Source organism: Meriones unguiculatus, chromosome 8, assembly GCF_030254825.1.
Source record: "Meriones unguiculatus strain TT.TT164.6M chromosome 8, Bangor_MerUng_6.1, whole genome shotgun sequence".
In the NCBI taxonomy this organism is placed as follows: Eukaryota; Metazoa; Chordata; class Mammalia; order Rodentia; family Muridae; genus Meriones; species Meriones unguiculatus.
In genome coordinates, this window is record NC_083356.1 from 73606140 (window position 1) to 73628774 (window position 22635).

A 22635-nucleotide genomic window follows, 5' to 3' on the forward strand; every position below is an offset into this window, starting at 1 on the left:
GTCACAGGTGTGCACCACCGCACTGGGGTTTTACGTGGTGCTAGGAATTCAGACTCAGGTGCTCATGTTTCTATAGCAAATAGTTAACCCACTGAGCCATCTCCTCCACCCCTAAATGTTCCTTTTAATAAACCTTCCCTCGTTAGCCAGTCTGACGACCCGCTTGCTTCCTGACTGACGAGGTAAAGCTGGGTAGCAGGGGGACTATCAGAAAGTACCAGGTCCCTTAGGTCCTCTTCTGGGATTCTGCCAAAAAACCCCTTTCCTTACGCCTACAACACATCAGAGTCCGGGGACAACCAAGTGCCAGAGAAGATTGGAGGAGGGGCAAGACCAGCCTTTTTCCAGAACAGTGAACCGTTATAAGGGGATGCATTCTTGTCTATCCAGAGGGCAAGTGCCACCGTTCTGACTTCTTCTGCAGCTCAGTTCTGACCATCCTGCAATTTTTTTTTAAGATTAAAGTTTTTTTTTTTTTTTTTAATCTTAATCATATGTGTCTGAGCATTTTGTATATCATGTGCATGCTTGGTATGGAGGGGGTCTGAAGAATAAGCCCCAAGACCAGAGTTATATAGATGGTTGTGATCTTTCCAAAACCAGGACCTCTGCAGATGCTCTTACCTGGGAAACCATCACTCCAGTCCCCACCCATCCTTCAGGTTTTGTTCTCTACAGACTCAAAGGTCATGTCCCTTGGGCCTTCACTTTTTAATCTCATAATGGACATACAGAGCGTGAGAGAGGGGAGAAGGCAAAGCCTAAGGCTTAGAGTGAAGACGCCAGGGGCAAGGCAGAGGAAGAACCAGGCAGCTTGCTGATTGCAGGGTGTAGAAAGCCCTGCTGGGGAGGACAGACAGGAAGTATGCACAGCTCTGTAAAAAGGAAGGAGTGGAAGCCAGAAGGAAGGGGGAAGGGCATCCTCAGGGGAAGAGAGAGGCAGTCAGGAAGAAAATAAAAGTCCATTTCAAACCCAGCCCTGTCGAAGAGGCACCTTGGGCTCCCAAAGTTCCCCACCTGGGGCCTTCTCCCTAGAGAGGATGGCTGCCCCCGGCTTCTCATGTTTTGCTAAAAGGTCCCGGTGACTTCAAGATTCAAAGATGGAGCCAAGAGGTGGTATAGGAACGTAACCCCTAACTCCCTAGGCTGAGGCAGGAAGATGATGGAGGTCAAGGCCTACCCAGGCAACTTAGTACAACCTGTCTCAAGATAAAAAGTAAAAAGAGGGCTGGAGATTACGTTTAGTGGTAAAGTGCTTGCTTAATTGGGCTCAACTCACAGCAGCACCCCAACACATACACACCCAAAGAAGAATAAAATGAACATACAGATATGAAAAGTGAAAAGCTGAGACTGCAGAGATGGCTCAGTCCAGTGCCTAGCACTCATGGCAGGAGGCTCACAACTCCCTGAACCCCAGCTCCACAGAGGGTCCAACACCTTCTTCCGGGCCCCATGCGCACTGGCACACACAAGTTAAAAGTAATAAAAATAGCCAGCTGTGGTGGCTTTAATTTAATCCTAGGGCTAGGGAGGCAGAAGCAGATGGATCTCTGTGCATTTCACGCCAGCCTGGGCTACATAGTGAGACTCTGTCTTAAAAGAGAAATGTCTTTAAAAGAAAAACCAAAAAACAGCTCATGGGCTGGAGAGCTGGCTCAGCACTGGCTGCTCTCCCACAGGACCAGGGTTCAATTTCCAGCACCCACATGGCAGCTCACAGCTGTCTGTAACTCGGTCTGACACCCTCACACCAATGCACATAGAATAAAATTAATATGAAGTATTTTAAAAGAATTCACATTTTGGGTAATTCTAGCTAAAAACCCAGAGAGGATGTTCTCTGGCTGTCTTTTATGTGAGTGTGCGAGAAGCACACACATTTGCTTTGTACCTTACATGGCTGGTAGCTGGTGGCTGTGTACCAAGAAGGCACCTCAACCCTTGCCCCTTCTCCCCCTCCCCCATAATTAACCAGGCACCCAGACTGCGGTGCCCGGTGATATTCCTTCCAGTCTTTCTTCTGCAGGGTGGCCCTCCACGCCCAAGGAGACCCGCGCCCTCCTCATGGCTCTGCACATGACTGACCTTGGCAGAGGTCACCAGCTCCAGCTGGCTCCTTGGAGGGAAAACAGTGGTTTGAACAGTTAGAAAACTTAAACAAATAAGCAGATTTGCCAAATGCATTTGTTGTTTACGAACAAACAATGGCAGGGCGCTTCTCCTCAGGACAGTGAGGAAGTGTGTCAGAAAATCGTGCCCTCACCGCTCTGAATAAAGAGGGATTGTTCCCAGGACAAAGACATAAGGGCTGCTTTGGGAGCCTGGGATGAAGTCACTGCTCTTCCCTCCTGTCAGAAAAGGGACAGGAAATGCCATCTCTGGGGACCTAGAGGAATGCTAGTTACTCTCCCTGTAATAAGATGCTTTGGGTCTCTTTTAAAAACACAATAATAGACAGAAAAGGGGAGAAGAAAAGGAAAGAAGAAAGAAAGAAAGAAAGAAAGAAAGAAAGAAAGAAAGAAAGAAAGAAAGAAAGAGAAAGAGAGAGAGAAAAGCCAAATGGTATCTGAAGTAGTCAGCTAAAAGTATTTGTTTTCATTTCAGGGTTTTTTTCTCTGAAGCCCTGAATATCCTGGAACTTACTCTGGAGGCCAGGCGGACCCTAACTCATGGAGACCCACCGCTGATGTCTCCTGAGGGCTGGGATTAGAGGCGTGCACTACTGCACCCTCAGTTCGGTTTGGAGTTCTACTTGAGTCTCTATAGAAGAAACACCCTTCGAGGAATCCTGCTGCTCAGTAGATAAGGTGTTTGCTGTGCCAGCGTGAGGACCTGCGTTTAGATGCCCAGCACCGCTTAGAAAGCTGAGCGCGGCAGCGGGCATCGGTAATGCCAGCACCAGACAGGCAGGGACAGAAGCCCTGGGCTCACTGGCCAGCCAGCCTAGCCAACTGTCCAGCTCCAAATTCAGTGAGGGACCCTGTCTCAGAAAAAATAAGGTGGTGAGCAATAGGAAAGACACCCAAAATTGACTTCTGGCCACCACATGTTCATAGGAGATTAAAAAATAGGAAGAAAGAGAGAAAGAAGAGAGAGAGAGAGAGAGAGAGAGAGAGAGAGAGAGAAAGAGAGAAAGAGGGAGAAAAGGAAGGAGAAAAAGAAAAACCTGAATTTGGCAGGGTAGCACACCCTTTAATCCCAGCATTTGGGAGGCAGAGACAGAGGCAGGTGGCCTCAAGGCCAGCCTGGTCTATATAGAGAGATGGATAGCTAGGGCTACATAGCAAGATGCTATTAAAAGGAAAAAAAGAAAAAAGAAAAAAGCTGGACTTTGTAGCATGAGTCTGAAATCCTGACCCTTGGGAGTGGGGTGAGGTGGAGTGTTGGAGGGTGGTCTGATGCTGTCCCTCAAGATCCGGTTAAACCTATCCTGTGTGAACCTGCCTAAGTCATTATACTCGATTGGTTGATTAAACAGCCTATACCTGGGCAGGGCAGAATGGGGTAGGCGTGGCTAAGGTTTCCAGACTTTGGGTTCTAGAGAGAATCTTGGGAAACAGACGGATGGGAAGGGAAGAGAGGAGGAAAGAGGACGCAATGATGGGTGAGTATGGAGAAAAAAATCACATGGGCCAAGAGGAAGGACTCCAGCAATGGTGTGAAAAGGCCCAGAGGAAGAATAAAAGCAAGTATTTGTAAGATTATGGATGGAAGATAGCCCCGATGAGGAGGATCAAGGTGGATGGCATTGATGGGGGCTGGGTGGTGGATGGTGAGGTTATTTAGACAGTGAAAGTGAAATATCTGCCCGGCCCAAGGTAAATAAGGAAATTTTAAAATCTATCAGGTGTCTATGTCATTATTTGTGGTAGCGCGTTAAATAATACCACCGTGATAATCTTAAGGCTTAAAATAAACATTATATAGCCCGATAGCCATTTTTAATTACCACAGCACTGGGGTAGGCAGGACAGGAGCTGAGGCAGGAGACTGCTTTTTGAGGCCGCCCTTGGCTACTTACATAGTGAGTACCAGGCCAATCAGGACGTTCACACAAAGACAGTGTCAAAGACAACAAAACCCCGCAGAAAACAAACAAAAAGGCGACTGGAACCCAAGGGAAAGCAAAAATCAGCTTCAAGGGAAATAGAGATGACAGCGTCTGCGGCGACTTCGCTGTCCTGCAGGTGAGGCAGTGTGGCCGCCTCTAGCCGCCCAGGGTCAGTTAAGAGAGCCGAACGGAACGCTGTTGTGGAAACAGCCACTTCAAACACAAAACAGGAAAACTGAAAGAAAACACGCTGCGTTGGCAGCGGTCTCACACGTCTGGAATTTTAAACACAGCTCAGTCTCCACAGATGGAAACAAGAGGACACAGAGACTTTAAAAGGGCAAAGGCAGAAGGGGCCCTCAGCAGGCATGGGTGGCGAATGCTGCCTGGGTCACCCCAACCCTGACTCAGGGTCCTCAGACAGGGCTCGGCCATGTAGTCTGGCTGGCCTTTCTGCCTCCCTCCTCCCTTCCCCCAGCGTGCCTCAGCCTCCCTAGCTGGCAGGGCGAGCGTGCACAGACAGCCCTGGCTCACCACCCTGCCTCCCTTGGGGATCTGAGTATAAATCTGCGTGCTACGGGCTGATCAAGTGTGATGACACCGTGTGGAAGGCGATCACCCGCCCACCTGGTGTTCTGTACTCCTAAACCCTACAAGGAAAACACAAGACGGTGACGGCCACGCGTTCTGCTTTTGTTTCCCAGGCACTATGCTCAGGAATCCCTGTTAAAAGTCCTTTCTGAAAGGGCGTTTCAGGTCTCTTGAAGGCTACCTTCACACCCTCTGCCTTCCCTCCCGCAGCACTGACTGACAAGGCATGGCCTAGGGAGCAAACAGGGTGCAGGTTGGCCTGGGCCAGCGGATGAGGCTGGGTTTCCTGGCCTTGACTCTCTAGTTGCCCTTTTGTCCTTGGTTCTCCCTTGTTTTCTGGAGAGATGTGCCACCCAGAAACCTCCACACCCAGCACCCGCACGATGTGTTTAATCTCCTGGGCCAAGTCATCCTGTGTTCACATTCCTTAAAGCTCTAACCTCGTAGAATCTAGGTGACCAGAGACACAAGGACCAACTCACACACCCTCACAGACTCTAAGGACTTCAGCCTATCTCTTCCGAGAGTACAAAGCTGTTGCTTCCAAATCAAAGCAAGGGACCTCCGTGATGCGTTGAAGGAAGTGCCAGGTGAAAAGAAGCCTCCAGTGGCCCCACCACGGCTAAAAAGGTCTTGTCTAATTCCACCACCCATCAGGGGATATGTGCAGGCCCAAGTGCACGTGGCGACGATCCAGGTATGAGGCATGCAGCAAGATACAAGAATGCCAGTGAAACCCATTACATCCAGGACAGCGTGAGGGAACGCGGTGAGAGGACATCGGAGAAGGGCAGTCTGGGATGCCCCTGGAGCAGACGCTAAGGAATCAAGGCTGAACCACAAAGGACCCTCCTCCACAGCATCTTTGAAGGATGAGCAGCTTGTCCGTACTCTGAGGTGCCATATCTGAGATTGAGTGAAAGAAAAAAAAGATGATTGGGCCTTGGCCTTGGATGCTTCTCATGACTGCCAGAACCATGAGAAGGATAGTGGCACTCTTGGATTGGCATTATGGAAAAGACAGGCAAGTGCTGAGTACAGGAAGAATCGGATGAGGAACAAGTGGGATTGGGGACAGTCCTGGCAGTGACTAAGACGGTGAACTAAGCAGTGGGTTCATTGACTCCAGGGCCAGCATGGAAGCAGAGAGCTTGAGCGAGAAGACACAGTGCCCTCCTCTATGTGACAGATGATGGCATGCGGGGTCCTGGGCAGACAGGGATGATGAGTGAAGAAAAAAAATCAAAGCTCAGAACATTTATTGACCCGCAAGGACTGGATAGATAAGAGATGGAGGGTGAGGGCTCTAGCTCTAGCTCTAGCATGCCTGAGGTCCTAGGTTCAATCCCCAGTATTGTCAGAGAGGGAGAGGAAAGGGAGGGAGGGAGAGAAAAAGATGAAGGGAAGGAGAGAGAGAAAAGAAAGTCTTGGTTGTACTTCAAGCACATAAAATCAAGAAGAAAACAAACACCCTGTCGAGGAAGGAAGCCTGTTGCCCCATGAACAAAGAAGCTTAAATTTCTTCGGTCCACGCCACGGATACAGCTTGGTGGGCCTGGGTTCCATCCCCAGCTCCTATAAATGGGGCGAGTTTACCATGCCGGCTCTCGGGAGTTTCAGGCAGGAGGAATAGGAGCATCGTTAGCTATATAGTGACTCCAGGGCCAGCCTGGACTATAAACTAAAAGACCCTGTCTCAAAACAAACCGACCAGTCGGCAGGCATCTGCGGAGGCCTGTGAAACCTTCCAGAGCCGCTAAGGGCATCGACGATTGTTTCCTCTACAGCTTCCTAGACAGTTACTGATGAAAGGCGATGCTGGGTGCCCGCCGATTAGTGAAGCAAAGTTTCCAGCTGTTTCCAGCTGCAGAGAGAACTGGGCCTGCTGCTCAGGCCTCGGCTGGCAAGACCACCTGGGCTCCTCAGTGGGAGCCACACAGCTCTACACATTCCTCCTATACGATCAGTGGGTTCTGCTGTGCTGGACCTCAGACGGACACAAATGCGGGGCCGGGCCAGCCTCTAAAACTCCATTGAGTCCTTTCACCATACAAAAGTCTTCAGTGGCGCTATCTGTCACCTACTCAACACCCTGGACCTCAGATAAGCCAGTCCAGGTCTCAGTGATGCTGGAAACTGATTTGTGACACTGCTGGCGACTGTCAATCTGGCGGGAGATAAGAGCCTGACTGAAGACCATAACCCAGGATGGGAAAGCACCCCTGCTCATCTGACTTCTAGGACCTGGGTAGGGATGGGAAGCTAATCTCACCTCCCACACAAAGGAAAGAGCTAGCCCAGGCCCAGTGGGGCAAGCTTGCCGCCCCTGTGGAGGCCTGAGTTCTTCAAAACCAGCTTCAGCTACATGGTGGATTCCAGGATAGCCTCGAACAAAGCAAAACCCTGTCTCAAAACAAAGAGCTAAAAAGAGCTGATTGTGGAATTGTTTAATCTAAACCAGTCAAAACCAGTAAGACTACAGATCAACAAAACAATAAAAAGCACTTAAACAATAAACAAATGGGGCTGACTTGCAGCTCGTAGTGTTTACGTAGCTGTAAATTCATTTGTGAATGAATGACTGGAACATCCACTAAAAATCCGATTATGAAAACAATGCATTTTCCAGAGAGAACTGAGCATACAAAGTAGGACAGAACAGTGAGATGGCTAAAAGGTGCTCGCTTTACAGACCTGAGTTCAAACCCCATAACCTACGTAAGAACGGGAGGAGAAAACAGACTCCACAGATCAGCACTGTCCTGCCTCTAAGACAGACCCAAGTGTCTTGGGGTCTTGTTCTGACCTCAGCAGAAACTGGGAAATGATACCGTTGGGCAGAAATGCCTGGAGTGGAAGGTGTACAGGCAGGGGTCGGCAGATGTGCTGGTGGCTGTGTGGGCAAGCTAGAAAACCACGCATGAAATAAAGGCACGCATGAAATAAAGGCACGCATGCAGCCTCGCTTAGCACTGAGGTCCAGGCTGCCTGGGTAACACCTCCAGCAGGACCCCGCAGACCCAACAGACCCATACCACCTCCCCGTGCTTCCAGCTCCCATGCTGACGTCACAGACCTCCAACCGGGCAGGATTAGCCACTGTTCTCCAGGACGTGAATGCAGGCTAACCAATCTTCCAGACCATCAGTGTATCGACACACCCACAGGACACAGGCCTCCAAGCTTTTTGTTGTGTCTGTGATTTTTTGTTTTGAAACGAGATCTCAGTTAAGTAGCCCTGGATGTCTTAGAACTTGCTACGTAGATCAGACTGGCCTCAAACTCAGAGATTCACTTGCCTCTGGCTCCCAAGTGCTGGAACTAAAGGTGTGTGCCACCACTCAGGCTGTTTTTGGGCCAGGATCTCTTGCAGCCCACACTGGCCAAAAACTCACTGTATAGCTGAGGAAGATCTTAGGTCTATGATTTCCTTGCCTCTACCTCCCAAGTATGCTCCATCACATCGCCTTTTTTAATTCTTTCCTTCCTTCCTTCTTTCCTTCCTTCCTTCCTTCCTTCCTTCCTTCCTTCCTTCCTTCCTTCCTTCCTCCCTTCCTCCCTTCCTCCCTTCCTCCCTTCCTTTTTTCAAGACAGCATTTCTCTGTATAGCCTTGGCAGTCCTGGACTCACTTTGTAGACCAGGCTGGTCTTGAACTCATAGTGATCCGCCTGCCTCTGCCTCCCTGAGTTCTGGGATTACAGACATGTACCACCACTACTAACTTCTTATCTTATTTTTAAAATGTATCTTATATCTTTGTATGTATGGACACATTTGTGTGTGGAGGTCAGAGGACAACTTGCAGGACTCAGTATTCTCCTTATACAATGTGAATCTCCAGGCTCAAACTCAGGTCATCAGGCTTGAGGGCTAAGGCCTTATCTACAGAACGCGCATGCACACGCACACACATGCACACACGCGCGCACACACACACACACACACACACACACATTTTTATTTTTTGAGCAGTGTCTTGCTAGCTGGCCAGTTCCATTCTCTAATTTGTAGTCCTCCTGCCTCAGCCTTAATGCTGGGATTAAGGACCTGTGTTACCGCACTGAGCTATACAGTCCTTCAAAATAATGGTAACCAAGTTATAGGAAAGAAGAGATGGCTTCGCAAAGCCGCCTATGAACATACCACAAATATGTATTTGTTGACAGACATTCTTTCCAGTATTTCTAAAGATTTCACAATGTTCTTAACTGTCAGTCTAGTTTAATTACAGAATGCTTCAACAAACAGAGTGGTGTTTGCAGATCGCAGATGGTCCTGACAGGACAGCTGACTCCCAGGCCCTGACTGGTGACACTCCTTAAAAGCAAAAGGATAGTTCAGTGGTTAAGAGTGCTGGTTACAGAGAAGCCAGCTCAGATCACAGAACCCACATGGAGGCTTAGCCTATGACTTCTGTCTGTTCCAGGGGACCCAATACCCTCATCTTCCTTCCTTCCTTCCTTCCTTCCTTCCTTCCTTCCTTCCTTCCTTCCTTCCTTCCTTCCTTCCGTTTCTGTTTTGTTTTTCTGGGACAGGGTTTCTCTGTGTATCCTTGGCTATCCTACAACTCGCTCTATAGACCAGGCTGGTCTTGCTCTTCTAACTAACCTCTTTGGGCACCAGGCACACAAGTATGCAAAACACACATACATATTAAAAAAATTTTTTTTGTTTTCAAGACGGGGTTTCTATGTGTAGCCCTGGCTGTTTTGGAATTCATTCTGTAGACTAGGCTGGCCTCAAACTCAGAAGTCCATCTGCCTCTGCCTCCTCTGTGCTGGGATTAAAGGCATGCACCTCTACCACCAGGGTTAAAATAAATAAATTTTAAAAAAATATTAAGGCACATGATTTAAGAGATAATATAACAGATTATAAAAAGATAATTAACAATGAGTAAATAAGATAATCCATTTACAAGATAGCAAAGGCATATAAAGGTCCTTATCTATAAACTTAGAACTAAGTAGACATTAACACTGTGTGTGTGTGTGTATGTGTGTGTGTGTGCGCGCGCGCGCGCGCGCGCGCGGGGCCTGGAACCCAGTGCTCTGTATATAAGAGGCAAGTCTACAACACTGAGCCACACCCCTGCTCCCTTACTCTAGAAAAACGCTCTCCATTGCACTACACTCCCAGCCCTGGGGCACATCTGTTATTTCCCAGCTATCGCCACCCTTTCTCTGCATCTTCTGTGGGCCTGCCTTCTGCAATGCTGGACCATATGAGGTAGGCAAGGACGTCCTAGTCCTGGAGGAGCAGACTTTTTTTTTTTAAATGTGAGGTGGGAGAAAGACCAGCAAGCCAGCAGCTGCCAGGGCAGGGGTTAGTGAGCAAGTGTGTGATTGGCATGCACACAGCCCTGGTTCTGTCCCGAGTGCTTCCCCAACTTCCCCCGCAAATCTAGACCCTGTAAAGCGCTACCCAACAAGAATGATGCAAGGTATTAGAGAGATAGCTCGGAGGTTAGGAGTGCTGGCTGCTCTCGAAGAGGACAGACTAGTCCCAGCACCCATGCTGGGTGGCTCACAACAGCTGTTAGCTCCAGGTCTAGGGGATCGGATGCCTTCTTCTGCCTCAGAGGACATCTGCACACATGAGGTACTCGTACAAACAGACTGACTCCCACTTTGTCTATCTGTCTCTCTCTTAAAAAAAAAAAAAACACTGCAAAGCTGTCGGACATGGTGGCACACACCTTTAATCCTAGCACTCTCTAGAGGCAGGAAGATCTCTGTGAGTTTGAAGCCAGCCTGGTCTACAGAGTGAGTTCCACAACAGCCAGGGTTATATAGAAAGATTCTGTCTCAACAAAACAAAACAAAAAAATATTGCAAAGCAAGGGAAGGTAAAGGGGGAGGGGCCGGAAGAACTCTGTAATTTTAAGTGAGGCAGATGAGAAAGTTCTCTCTGGGAAGGAAACATTCCTGAAGAACCTGGAAAAAGGCTTTCTGAGGGAGAAAAACCAGTACATAAGGCCCTGAGGCCAGAGGCCAATGAACCTAGCCATGGACCACACAGCAGGAGGAGAAGGATGGGGAAGGGCACAGCCCTCAGGCCCTACCCATCCTTTCCCTCACTCCTAGAACAGAACCGGTACTTGCTGAAAAGGTGAAAGCAGTTTCTGTTTGGGAAGCTGGCTAAGATGCTAAATCCTGTGGGTAGAGAGGTGTCAGTGGCCAGCACACAGGCAGAGCCCTAAACAGGAAGAGGAAAGAAACCTTCACAAAGGTCAAGGCAAGTTCAAAAGCAGGGCAGCTGGCCAAGGCTGTTTCCAGAGTCCATGTATTTATTTTATCTTTATACTAGATGGTAATGTTTTGTTCTGAGCCCCAGGGTTCTGTCTAACCGTTTCCTAGCTGTTTCACAAAATAAAATACCTTGCCAGGCATGGTGGTGCACGCTTTTAATCCCAGCACTTGCAGGTGGGTAACTGAGTTCGAGGCCAGCCTGGTACATGAGCAAGTTCCAGGACAGCCAGGGCTATCCAGAGAAACTCTTATCTTGAAAAACAGCAACAACAAAATAATAAAAACCAAACAAATAAATAAAACACCTTCCTTAATGGCTGGTCTAGCAGAGAATGTTGTCAAGCTTATGGCTCCAACCTTGGAGATGTGGACACTTGGCCCAGCTAATTCCATGTGCTAGGAGACCTAATAAATAAGCCCTTTGAGTCTCACCGACAAGACACCGGCTGCAGGCACAAGTGAGATGGCTCAGCAGGTAAAGAAATCAACTCTTATATGTTGTCTTCTGAGCTCTAAGCGCACATCATGACAGGTGATTAAGTGAACTCATGCAAACACACAGATAGACAGACACATACAATGTTGCTCTTGAATTTCCGCTAGCCTCTACCTTCAACGTATACCATTCATGGCTGGTTCTAGTTTTGTTTGTTTTATATTTATTGTTATGTGTAGGAGTATTTTGCCTGCATGTATGTATTTGTACCACATTTGTGCTTTATACCCAAGGAAGTCAGAAGAGGGCCTTGGATACCTTGGAGTTTGGAGTTACAGATGGTCATGAGTCACCATGTGGGTGCTGGGAATCAAACCTGAATCCTCTACAAGAGCAGCTAGTTCTCTCGACCAATGCACGCTCTCTCCAGCCTGCTGGTGTTTGAAACATGGTCTCATTATGTTACCTGGCTGGTCTGGAACGCATTTTGTAAAGCAGGCTGGCCTTGAATTCAGAGATCCACCTGCTTCCTCTACTGCTCAAGTGTTTAAGGGGTGCAGTGCCATGCCTGGGCTCCTTTTTGTTTTTGTTTGTTAGGTCAGGGTCTCACTGTGCAGCCTTGAAGGCCTAGAAATCACTGCGTAGCATAGTGGGCCATTGAATGTGAAGAGAAGTTTCTGCCTCTGCCCCACACCCCTGTAGTTCTCAAATGGGAGAACACCCCTGCCTTTGGTCCAAGTTTTGGGGGAAGACATCCCAATACACATTACCGATTTCCGCTCCTGCTTCAGCTCCTGCACGTAGCGCATCAGGTCCACCGTGATCTGTGATGTCATGTTCTCGGAGATGACCTCGTGCTGCCCCGCGTAGTCATTCATCTCATTCAGGGTGGAAAGAAACGCTTTACATGCGGTGTACCTGGGGACAGAGCACAGCGGCTCCTTCTCAGACAAGCCCCCCTCCATCCTCACATGCTTTACTCGAGGAAATACTAATTAAAACCAGTCCGCTCTGCATCCGCCTCCCAGAGGATCTTGCTGGTTCATTACACAACAGCTCAGAATTAATTACAGCCCAAACGTGGACACAGGTGCTCTGTGAAATACACTCTCTGGCACTGTTCATCAGTCCACAGTCCAAACTCACGCACCCTTTTCCACTAAGTACTCCAGGCCTCTGGACCTACATCAAAGACAAAGCTCCCACCACGCACAATGACCGTCACTGCTGACTGACACAGACACGGTTCTTGGATGGATGAACAGGTGAGGTAGGGCTTTTGATGCTACAGAAGGGAGCCCAGGCTCTGCGCCAGTGCTTCTCAATCTGTGGGTCAAGACCCCTGGGGGGGGGGCTGAATGATTCTTTTACAGGGGTCACAAATCAGATATTTGCCTAACAACTCATAACAGTAGCAAAACGTACAGTTCTGAAGCAAAAAGAAATGAACTTTATGGTTGTGGTCACCACAACATGAGGAACTGTACTGAGGGGTCCCAGCGTTGGGAGGGGTGCTTGCAGGACCTCCTAAAACCTTCCCTACTTGGTTTAGAGGACACAGTCTGGAGTGGGCCCCCGGGCTCAGGGTCAAGGTTAAGGAAGCGTTCTCCTCATCTTCCCCAAGTTCCAAACGGACACAGAGGGGAAGGTGGGAAAGGACCAACACGAGAAGACGCAGTTCTCTCCCGTCCCTTCACAGGCACCACCCACACCCATCTCACCACACCTCCACCAGCAACGGACATACTTGTATTCTTCTTCTTCCTTCGAGTTCTTCTTGGGCTGGTATTTCTTCGAAAGGTTCCTAAGATGAAAATGAAGACACGTCACCTTATTTGGAAATAAACAGAAAAACCAGCGATAAAAGACTTTACTAGTTTGGTTTTGTTTTTTTTTTTTTAAACCCATAAAGTCGCACAACTAAAGCCCGTTTGTGGGGCCAGCACGATGGTCCAGAGGGTGAAGGCGGCTGGCTGCCAAGCCTGACGACCTGAGTTTGATTCGCCAAGACCCACATGGTGGAAGAAAAGAACCGATTCCACGAAAGTTGTCCTCTGACCTCTGCACTATAGCGTTCACTCCCTAACTACACATCCTATACAGTAACAAATAAAGTGTTTAAAAAGTATCACTCCAACAAGTGACAGGGTGTACACACACCTAAACACACAGAGTACTCGCGTACAGAAAGGTGGTATGAATGTAGCAGACTGACCTAATAAACACATATTTAAAAAGCAACATTTTCTGTAAGGGTGTGCACTAAAGGGAAAAAAGACAAAAAAGGAGACTCACGTCATCCCAAAAGACATTTGGTCAGTAATGTAGTCAACCAAGGTGACTCCAGAGCCAGAGGGGACGACGCGGAGTGAGGGGGCTGAGTTCAGCAACAGATTCTTCCCAGTATGGGAGCAGGGAGCACTGAAGGGCCCTGGGGCTACCTTCCAGGTATTTTTAGTGTACAGTTTTAAATAGTAACCATTCTTTTTTGTTAATCATAACTTACAAATTGAAAACACCACTTCTAAGTTCACAGCTCACATAAAAATTCTCAGACTGTGGTTTAAAAAAAAAATTGCCAGGTGGTGGTGAAGTAAACCTTTAGGTGGGTCTCTGCAAGTTTGAGTCCAGCCTGGTCTACAGAAGGAGTTCCAGGACAGCCAGAAAAAAACACAAAGAAACCTGGCTAGATAGATTAATAGATAGACAGGTAGGCAGATAGACAGGAAGGGAGGGAGGAGGGAGGGAAAGGAGGGAGGGAGGAAGGAAGGAAGGAAGGAAGGAAGGAAGGAAGGAAGGAAGGAAGGAAGGAGAAAGGAAGGAAAGATAGAGAGATGGATGGATGGATAGATAGATAGATAGATAGATAGATAGATAGATAGATAGATGGATAGATAAGGAAACCCATCCACATTTTCTTTTTAGCTTCTAGTCCTGGTTCTTTCTCCACAAACCCTTCCCAACCTCTTGCCCTGGGGACAAGCTTTCTGGTTTTGTATTAAGCATTAAACAAAAACAAAAAGAAAAAGAAACAAGCATGCAGGGAAGCTCTCAAAACACCACCTTTCCATTTACGGACCTGAGGAGGAACCCAGTATGTTCTCTATATGCAACCAGCATTTGGGGTAGACTAACTAGCAGGGAAGAGGAAAATCTGAGTTTCTGAGGCTGCTGGCTCAGAGCTGGCCAACCCCATGAGCCACAGGGGTACTTTTAAATCAGATACTTGGGCCCCTTTCCAGGTGCTCTGAACCAGAACGCCCAGGGCGGAGCCCAGGAATGTTTGGGTCTGTTCTTTTATTTTCCTGAACAGTTACCACAGGAGATCTGGATCAGGGTGGCAGAAGGTGAAGGGTGCGTTCCCAACAAACAAAAGGCACCAAATAGAAGGTGGCCAGGAGCCTGGCTGGAGGCACAGGCCTGTAATCCTGGCTACTTATGAGGCTGGGGCCAAGGCCGGTGGATCCCGAGTTCAAGGGCTTCCTGGACTCTGGAGTCAGTTCAAAGAAGGCAATTTAGAATGAACCCTGATTCCACCAAAATGGCCACATGAAGGGAAGTAAGGGCAGTGCCCTGAGTCGGTTCAACAGAAGCAAGCTGAACAGAGAGGGACGCTCAGGGACGGGGGACCTGCCCTGACAATGTCCATGCTGTCCCTTCCATCTGTAGACTCCAAGGACATGGGCAAGTGTGGGCTACTCCTCCTCCACACCGCACGTCTCAAGCTGCACGCGTGTGGAAATTCTCAGAAACCTAAGGAGTCCATAGGAGCAAGGCCCGTTCTTCTGAACACCTGAGCCCACAGCCAAGAGTTTCAGAAGAGACAACAGGTCAGAACCCCCAGGTCAGAGGCAGCCTCCAGGCAGTGCTCTCAACTCTTCAGCCTCAGAGAGACTCTGAACAAAAAGATGGGAGTATCACAAGGGACAGTCACACCAGGGCCATTGGCTCTAAACGTCACTCGTGCGATGGGTATGCCGGGAAGCAGCTAGAAGACTTTCAACCTCATCCCCTCCAACCCTGTAACAGGTAATCGTAAAACTCCTGCCACCATGATGGACTGTGGGCCCCTAAAACTGTGGGCGAAACAAATCCTTCCTTCCTTAAAATGCAGGCATGTGGTCACAATGATGAGAGGAGTTAACCCATCAACTTTAGAAAGGCAGAAGTTCTCACTGCTCACATTAGACAGTTGATCCCAGAGAACAATGCGCCCCAAGTCCTAATGTTGTGAAGTGAAGCAGGCACAGGATCACCCCACAGCACTGGGGACCGAGAGATGAGCTCAGCCAATTCATCAAACCACCCAAGTCAAGCACATCCAGGGTGAAAAGATTTGTCAGGTGCAGTCAGAAGGGAGTGGGGAAGAGGGAGGACAGAGAGAAGGAGGAAAACCCAGCCTGGAGAAAACACATACACACAAAAACAAGCAACTCAAATCCCTGTGGCGCATTCTACAGTAGAGAAAAACTTAAAACAAAAAAACTTAACACACACACACACACACACAAAAAAAAAAAGTGGAGCGGAACAAGAAGAGCAATACCAGACTCAGGAAATGAACTTTGGGCTAAAGAAACACAGCAGTGGCAAATGATAAACACACCAGGCTTTATCAAATTTGACAAGAAAGGAGCAAGATAACCACAGGGCCAAAACAGGAACATAACAGAAAAGCATGCCAAGGACCTAGGCAGAGCTTGGGTGCCTGGCCACACTGCACAGATTTGCTCAGAAAACGCAAAGTTGCCCGTGAGGAGAATGTTCTGACTGGCCCCAAACTTTCTCACCAAGGCCATATGGCAACCATGTTTGAAGGACAAAGGCATGACCTGGGAAGAGCCTAGGCATGGAAAGTTTTCAGGCATTTGCAGGGAGAACTTTGGAAATTTAATCAGAAGGAAATGGGGGATTGCTGAGGAACTAATGTGGCTGCTTCAGAGAGAGCCAGCAGACGGTGGGATGGCAATCCCACTCGACTGGCAACAATCCAGGCAGGAGACCACGCTGACCTGGACCCAGAGGCGGCATACAGCCAACCAGAAGTGGCTGGGCCCTGGGTTGGCATGGAGAGTTGAGCGGAACGTGTGTCCTGACGGTTTGGTGTGCAGAGCTCTGGGGCCTCTGTCCTAAGGCAGGAGGGGCCATGCACTCACAGGAGAGGTGAAGAGGTGGAAACGGCGTCAGGAGTTGCAGCTGCAGGATACAGACAGGCGTCGTTTAGAAATGCTTGTGAGAGTTTAGGTAAGCTACTTCTGGAGTCTGGGAGAGAGGGACAGCTGGAGACACACATCTGGGAGTGATTGCTACATCCATGGGTGCTAAGGCCAGATACAGCTGTGGTCAAGGAGAGAGCACAGGCTAAGAGCAGAAACAAACAGAGCTGGATGCTGGGCACAGCAATGCTAAGGGCAAAGATAAACTCAGCGAGGCCAGAGGGACCCAAGAGACTGTCACTTGGTCTCCAGGAGAAAAGGATGCCTCCAAGGAGGACAAAGGACCACTTCCATGTCCACCAGAGTTGTAGACAGGCCTCCACAGCACAAGGCAACAGGGGACGGAGGCACCATAAGGAAACAAAAGGCACAAAATAAAGTAAGCCTGACTAAGTTGTGGTGTAGCCCATCTATTCTCTCTCCCTCTTCCCTTTCCCTCTCTGGACATCAGTCCTTCCAGTAGCCTCAAACCCACAGAGATCCACCTGGCCCTGCCTCCGGTGCTCAGCCAGGCAATGTAACTCACTTTCATGTGGCTGGCAATGTATCAGGACGAGCCAGTGTGAGGCAGCCATTTGCTGCCGAGACCTAGACAGGGTTCAAGAAACCGATCTGGACCCGGCCAGGAGGAAACATACTTTCTTGGTTTCTGTATTCCAGCTACTCAATGAAAGCAAAATGCGTCATGCAAAGAGTGTTCCAGTGCTAATGCTGAGGTGCTTACTCAGGCAAAAACCACGGCCCCGTGGCATCCTAAATCAGCCGAGGGTAACTTTGAACTCCTGATCCTCCCGCCTCCACCGCCACACCCAGGTTACACGGTGCTGGGGATGGAAGCCAGAGCTCCACGCGAGTAGGCAAGCCTCGTCCCCAGCCTTCTCTCAGCGATTCGATACTAGCTTTTGCTTCAAACGAATCCCTCTGATAACCTTAAAGGATTGGAAAGCGTGTGAGCTTCCTGCCGGGAGAGGGAGCATTGTGCAAGACCCTTGTGCCTTTCAGACAGCGGGTTCCAAGGAACTATGATTTCCTGAAGAATTTCATGTTGGTGTTCAAGAAGCCAGCTAAAAAAGCTGAAGCTGGGGTGGACTGGGCCAGCAAGATGGTTCAGTGGGTAATGGTGCTTGCTGCATAGGCCTGGGGACCTGAGTTTGAACCCTGGAGCATGCAGAAAGGTGGAAAGAACCAACTCCATTTATGCTTCAGCATGCAGGTATGCACACACACAGACACACATTCCACACACACATACACACACACACACACACACACACACACACAAACTCCACACCCCTATTCACAGTTCACACTCATTTCACATACACATCACACTCACTCACACACACTTGACACACACACAAGCTGACTGGTATTGAGACATCTGACAACTCATCCTCCCACTGCAGGGCACACTGGAGCTCAGACACGGGCGGCGCAGTGGCGGGCCAGGCCTGCTTAGCCCAGCACACTCCTGCTTTCCGTTGAAACAACCCTCCGGGACCCACAGACGGCCTTGGAGGCCTCAATGAGTAAATCTTTCCCTGTGTTTGACTCCGACTTGTCTCTCTAACTGGTGTGTTGGGGACAAGCAGCTGGGACTGGCCTGTGGGAGCCTCCAGGATCCTAAAATCTGCTCTACAACAGGACCACTCACACTGCTGGAGAGTGAAGGTGTGCAAACACTAACCGGCTCAGGTACTTCTACAGCCAGGCAGAGGTTCACTCTGTGATCACGGCCCTGATCCCACAGTGAGGAAAGAGAAGGGCTCAGATACGCACCAGGGCCTGGGTGCTGCGCTGGTGACATGGCTCAGAGTAAAGGTGCCAAGCCTGCAAACTGGAAACTGACATGGTGGGGAGAGCCCACTCACTGAAGGCAGCCTTTGACCTCACATGATGCTAGCAGTGGCATGTCTACCTCCTCCACACATACAGTAAATAAATAAGTAAAACTTAAAAGAAAAAAAAAAAAAGGGACCAGCATGCAGGGAGAATTTTGGTTTCTTTAAATACATCTTTTTTCTGTTCTTTCTTTCTTTCTTTTTTTTTTTTTGAGTAGCCCTGGCTGTCCTGAAGTCACTTTGTAGACCAGGCTGGCCTTGAACTCACAACCAGCCTTTGACCTCTGCTGGGATTACAGGCATGGACCACCGCTCTGGGCTTATGTTTTCATTTTAGTCTCAGGTGTGGGGATGTGGAGCTGCTTCATAGTAAAGGACTACGATTTACCTAGCACTCTAGCAGAGGGGGAATGGGGGGTAAGGGGAGGAGGAGGGAGGAGGAGGGGGGCGAGGAGGAGGAAGAGGAAATTATTCTGACTCTGAAGATCAACTTGCCCCAAGGAGCACAATGGCCCTAATCAGCAGGAAGTACTCTAAAGATAGCATCTCCCTCTTTCCTCTCTATCCTTTTTTCTCTCCTATCGGTGTTAGGGGCTTGAAAGGGAAGAAGAAAAGGGGTTGAGATGGGTGGAAGACAGAACAACCCACAAAGTAGCACACACCAGTTGCCGGTCACGCCAGCGCGGGTGGGAACCAGGGCTTGCTGAGTGACAGAAGAGAGGAGCTGTGAAAACCCACACGGCACAACGTTAAACAGCAATGAAAGCACGTTGCAGTGCAGTGTGCAGACCACAGTGCGGGCGAACCTCTCAACCAATGTGGAGCCAAGGATCATAGCCAAGGATCATAGCAAAGGCCCACATCCACAGGAGACTCAGCAGGCTCCACAGATCCCGGGGAGTGCGGGCTAGTCCAGGGCCCTCCACGTGGGATCCGTGTGCCTCTCTATACACAGGAGGCCAGGTGCAGAGGACAGGGTGATGGGGGTGAGGGGTAGGATGGCGTGAGGGTGGGAGTCAGACCCTGGCTTCAATAGGAAGCACTGCAAAATGAACCAGAATACAGTACAGGAAATGAAAACACACCAAAACACAGCACCTAAAGGCAGGGAGGGACTTGAGTCCAGAGTGGTGGCACACAACACCTATAATCTCAGCATTCAGGAGGTAGAGGGAGGAGAGCCAGGAGCTAAGGGCCAGCCTCCTCTAAGAGTGAGTTCAAGGCTAGCCTAGGTTACACGAGACCTTGTCTCAAACAGAAAAACTGAACAAACAAAAAGAAGTACGTTTTTAAAATGTTGTCTTATAAATATTAATTTTCTATATTAAAAACAGCTATTTCCAATGACATTACAAGAAAAGATCTCTCTCACACACACACAGTGAAATGAGAATAGAAATCATGCTTGTATCTGTTGCTTCTGGCTGGTGAGATGGGGGGGAGGTTTGCCATGAAGCCTGATGATAAGAGTTCAATCCCTAGGACCCACACCATGGAAGGAGCGAAAACCAACTCCTTGGGTTGCATTCAGACTTCCACACACAGCCTGGCACACACTCCCCTGCCCTACAAATAAATACATGTAAAGAAAAAATTTACTGAGAAGAGAAATGAAACACAGCACCACAGCCATCTTTGTGGGCCGCCTTACCTGAGTTGCTTGGCATAGTTGAGCTCAATCTCAGTCCTCTCCTTCACAAACTTGATGTATTTCTCAAGAATATCGATTCCCCACTGAGTGTGTTTTTCTAAGTTGTCAAACTGATCCTGTTTGAAAAGAGAGAGAAGGGGAAGTTTATTGTCTCTTTCTATGGCTACCAGTTCCAGGGAACAGCCCTCTCCATCATCCACCGGTCCAGGAGAGTGGCTCGAACATTTTCCATGACACTCGGGGCTTTTCTGTTGAGAGCTTTACATCAACATTACCAAATTTGGTTTGAGCATGGTCCACAGTTAGACTCTGTGACCCGTTCACCCCCTGCTCTCTCTTCCTTTCAGACACATGACTTCTATATATAATTAATGTTCCATTACAAAGGAAAAGGTCTCAGATGCCAAAACCTGACAGGTGAAACACATACACACACACACACACACACACACACACACACACACACACACACTCTAGAGCAGAGAGGGCAACTGCTGCTCTTGCAGAGGGCCGGAGTTTGTTTCCCAGCACCCACAGGAGACAGCCCACAGGTGTGACTCTAGCTCCTGGGGATCAGAGAGCCTTCTAGACTCCCTACCTTCACATACAAGTGCACACACATACACAATAAAATAAAAAAGAATTTCTTATATTTGCTTTATGTACACGGGTGCTTTGCCTGTGTGTGTGACTACACCATGTGTGTGCCTGGTACCATGCAAACCAGAAGGTCCCGATCCCTGGATCTGGAGGTACAGGCAGTAATGAACGGTTATATGGGGCTAGGAATTGAACTCTGGTCCTTTGAAAAAGTAGCTAGTGCTTTTGACTGCTGAGCCATGCCCTCTCCTTATTTTTTTTATTATTATTTTTTAAATTTTATTTTATGTACATTGGAGTAAAGATGTCAGATCCCTTGGAACTGGAGTTACAGACAGTTGTGAGCTGCCATGTGGCTGCTGGGAACTGAACCTGGGTCCATTTGGAAGAGCAGACAGTGCTCTTAACCACTGAGCCATCTCTACAGCACCCACCCTCCTTTGTGTTGAGACAGGGTCTCACTCTATAGCCCTGGCTGACCTGGAACTCACAGAGATCCACCTGCCTCTGCCTCAGAGATTCTGGGATTAAAGCTGTGCACCACCACATCCCCCACCCCCACCCCCTTTTTTTAAGAAAGAACCAGCTGCTTGACTTTGGAGAAAGGAAGAGGTAGGGAAAGAGTTATGAAATATGGCTTTTTCTTTTTTAAACTAATTAATTTTTTAATTATAATTTGTTCATTTTGTATCCCAGCTGTGGCCCCCTCTCTCCTCCCCTCCCAATCTCACCTTTCTTCCCTCTTCTCCTACCATGCCCTGCCCCGAGTCCACTGATAGGGGAGGTCCTCCTCCCCTTCCATCTGACCCTAATCTATCAGGTCTCAACAGAGCTGGCTGCATTGTCTTCCTCTGAGGCTGCCCCTTCCCCCCCCCCCCCCCGCCCCTGGGAGGTGATCAAAGAGCCAGCCACTGAGTTCATGTCAGAGACAGTCTCTGTTCCCATTACTGGGGTACCCACTTGGAGACTGAGCTGCCATGGGCTATAGCTGTGCAGGGGTTCTAGGTTATCTCCATGCATGGTCCTTGGTTAGACTATCAGTCTCAGAAAAGACCCCTGGGCCCAGATATTTTGGCTCTGTTGCTCTCCTTGTGGAGTTTCTGTCCCCTCCAGGTCTTTCTATCTCCCTCTTCTTTCATAAGATTCCCTGCATTCTACCCAATGTTTGACTATGAGTCTTAGCCTCTGCTTTGATACCCTGCTGGGCAGAGTCTTTCAGAGACCCTCTGTGGTAGGCTCCTGTCCTGTTGTTCCCTGTTTTCTCCCTCTTCCGATGTCCATCCTGTTTGCCTTCTGAATGAGGATTGATCATCTGCTGGAAGGGATGTGGAGAAAGGGGAGCCCTCCTCCATTACTGGAGGGAGTGCAAACGTGTACAAGCACTCTGGAAATCAATCTGGTGCTTTCTCAGACAATTAGGAATAGCACTACCTCAAGATCCAGCTATACCCTTCTAGGCATACATCCAAAAGATGCTCAAGTACACAACAAAGACATTTGCTCAACCATGTTCATAGCAGCTTTATTCATAATAGCCAGAAGCTGGAAACAACCCAGATGTCCCTCAACTGATGAATAGATGCAGAAATTGTGGTACATTTACAAAATGGAATATTACTCAACAATTAAAATAACAGGAAATCATGAAATTTGCAGGCAAAGGGTGGGAACTAGAAAGTATCATCTTGAGTGAGGTATCCCAGAAGTAGAAAGACATACATAGTATATACTCACTTATAAGTGGATATTAGACATAGAATATAGAAGAAACATACTAAAATCTATACACCCAAAGAAGCTAAGCAAAGAGGACCCTGGGTAAGAAATTTGGCTTTTTCAAATGAGCAAAAATATCTCAATATGGACTTTGCTATATACTATGTGCCACAAACTGGTTGGACCTAGGGAACCAAAACTGAGCAGAATTAGACCACACCTGTACGGCAGCTGGGTGTTTCTGCTTTGAAGAGCAAGGCAGGTAGGTGTGCCAGCCA

At 48.6% G+C, this 22635-nt stretch overlaps 1 protein-coding gene across 25 annotated transcripts in view; it reads right to left on the reverse strand.

The window, feature by feature from the left end:
- The window catches only part of Fnbp1 (formin binding protein 1), a 112222-nt gene that overhangs the window by 57021 nt on the left and 32566 nt on the right, over positions 1–22635 (reverse strand). For all 25 annotated transcript variants that reach the window (XM_060389886.1, XM_021652934.2, XM_060389897.1 and 22 more), the window contains exons 2-4: positions 20042–20157; positions 13081–13137; positions 12104–12251 (exon numbers count right to left, since the gene is read on the reverse strand). In XM_060389886.1, the coding sequence (XP_060245869.1) occupies positions 12104–12251; positions 13081–13137; positions 20042–20157 (321 nt within the window). The remainder of the gene's footprint in view (positions 1–12103; positions 12252–13080; positions 13138–20041; positions 20158–22635) is intronic.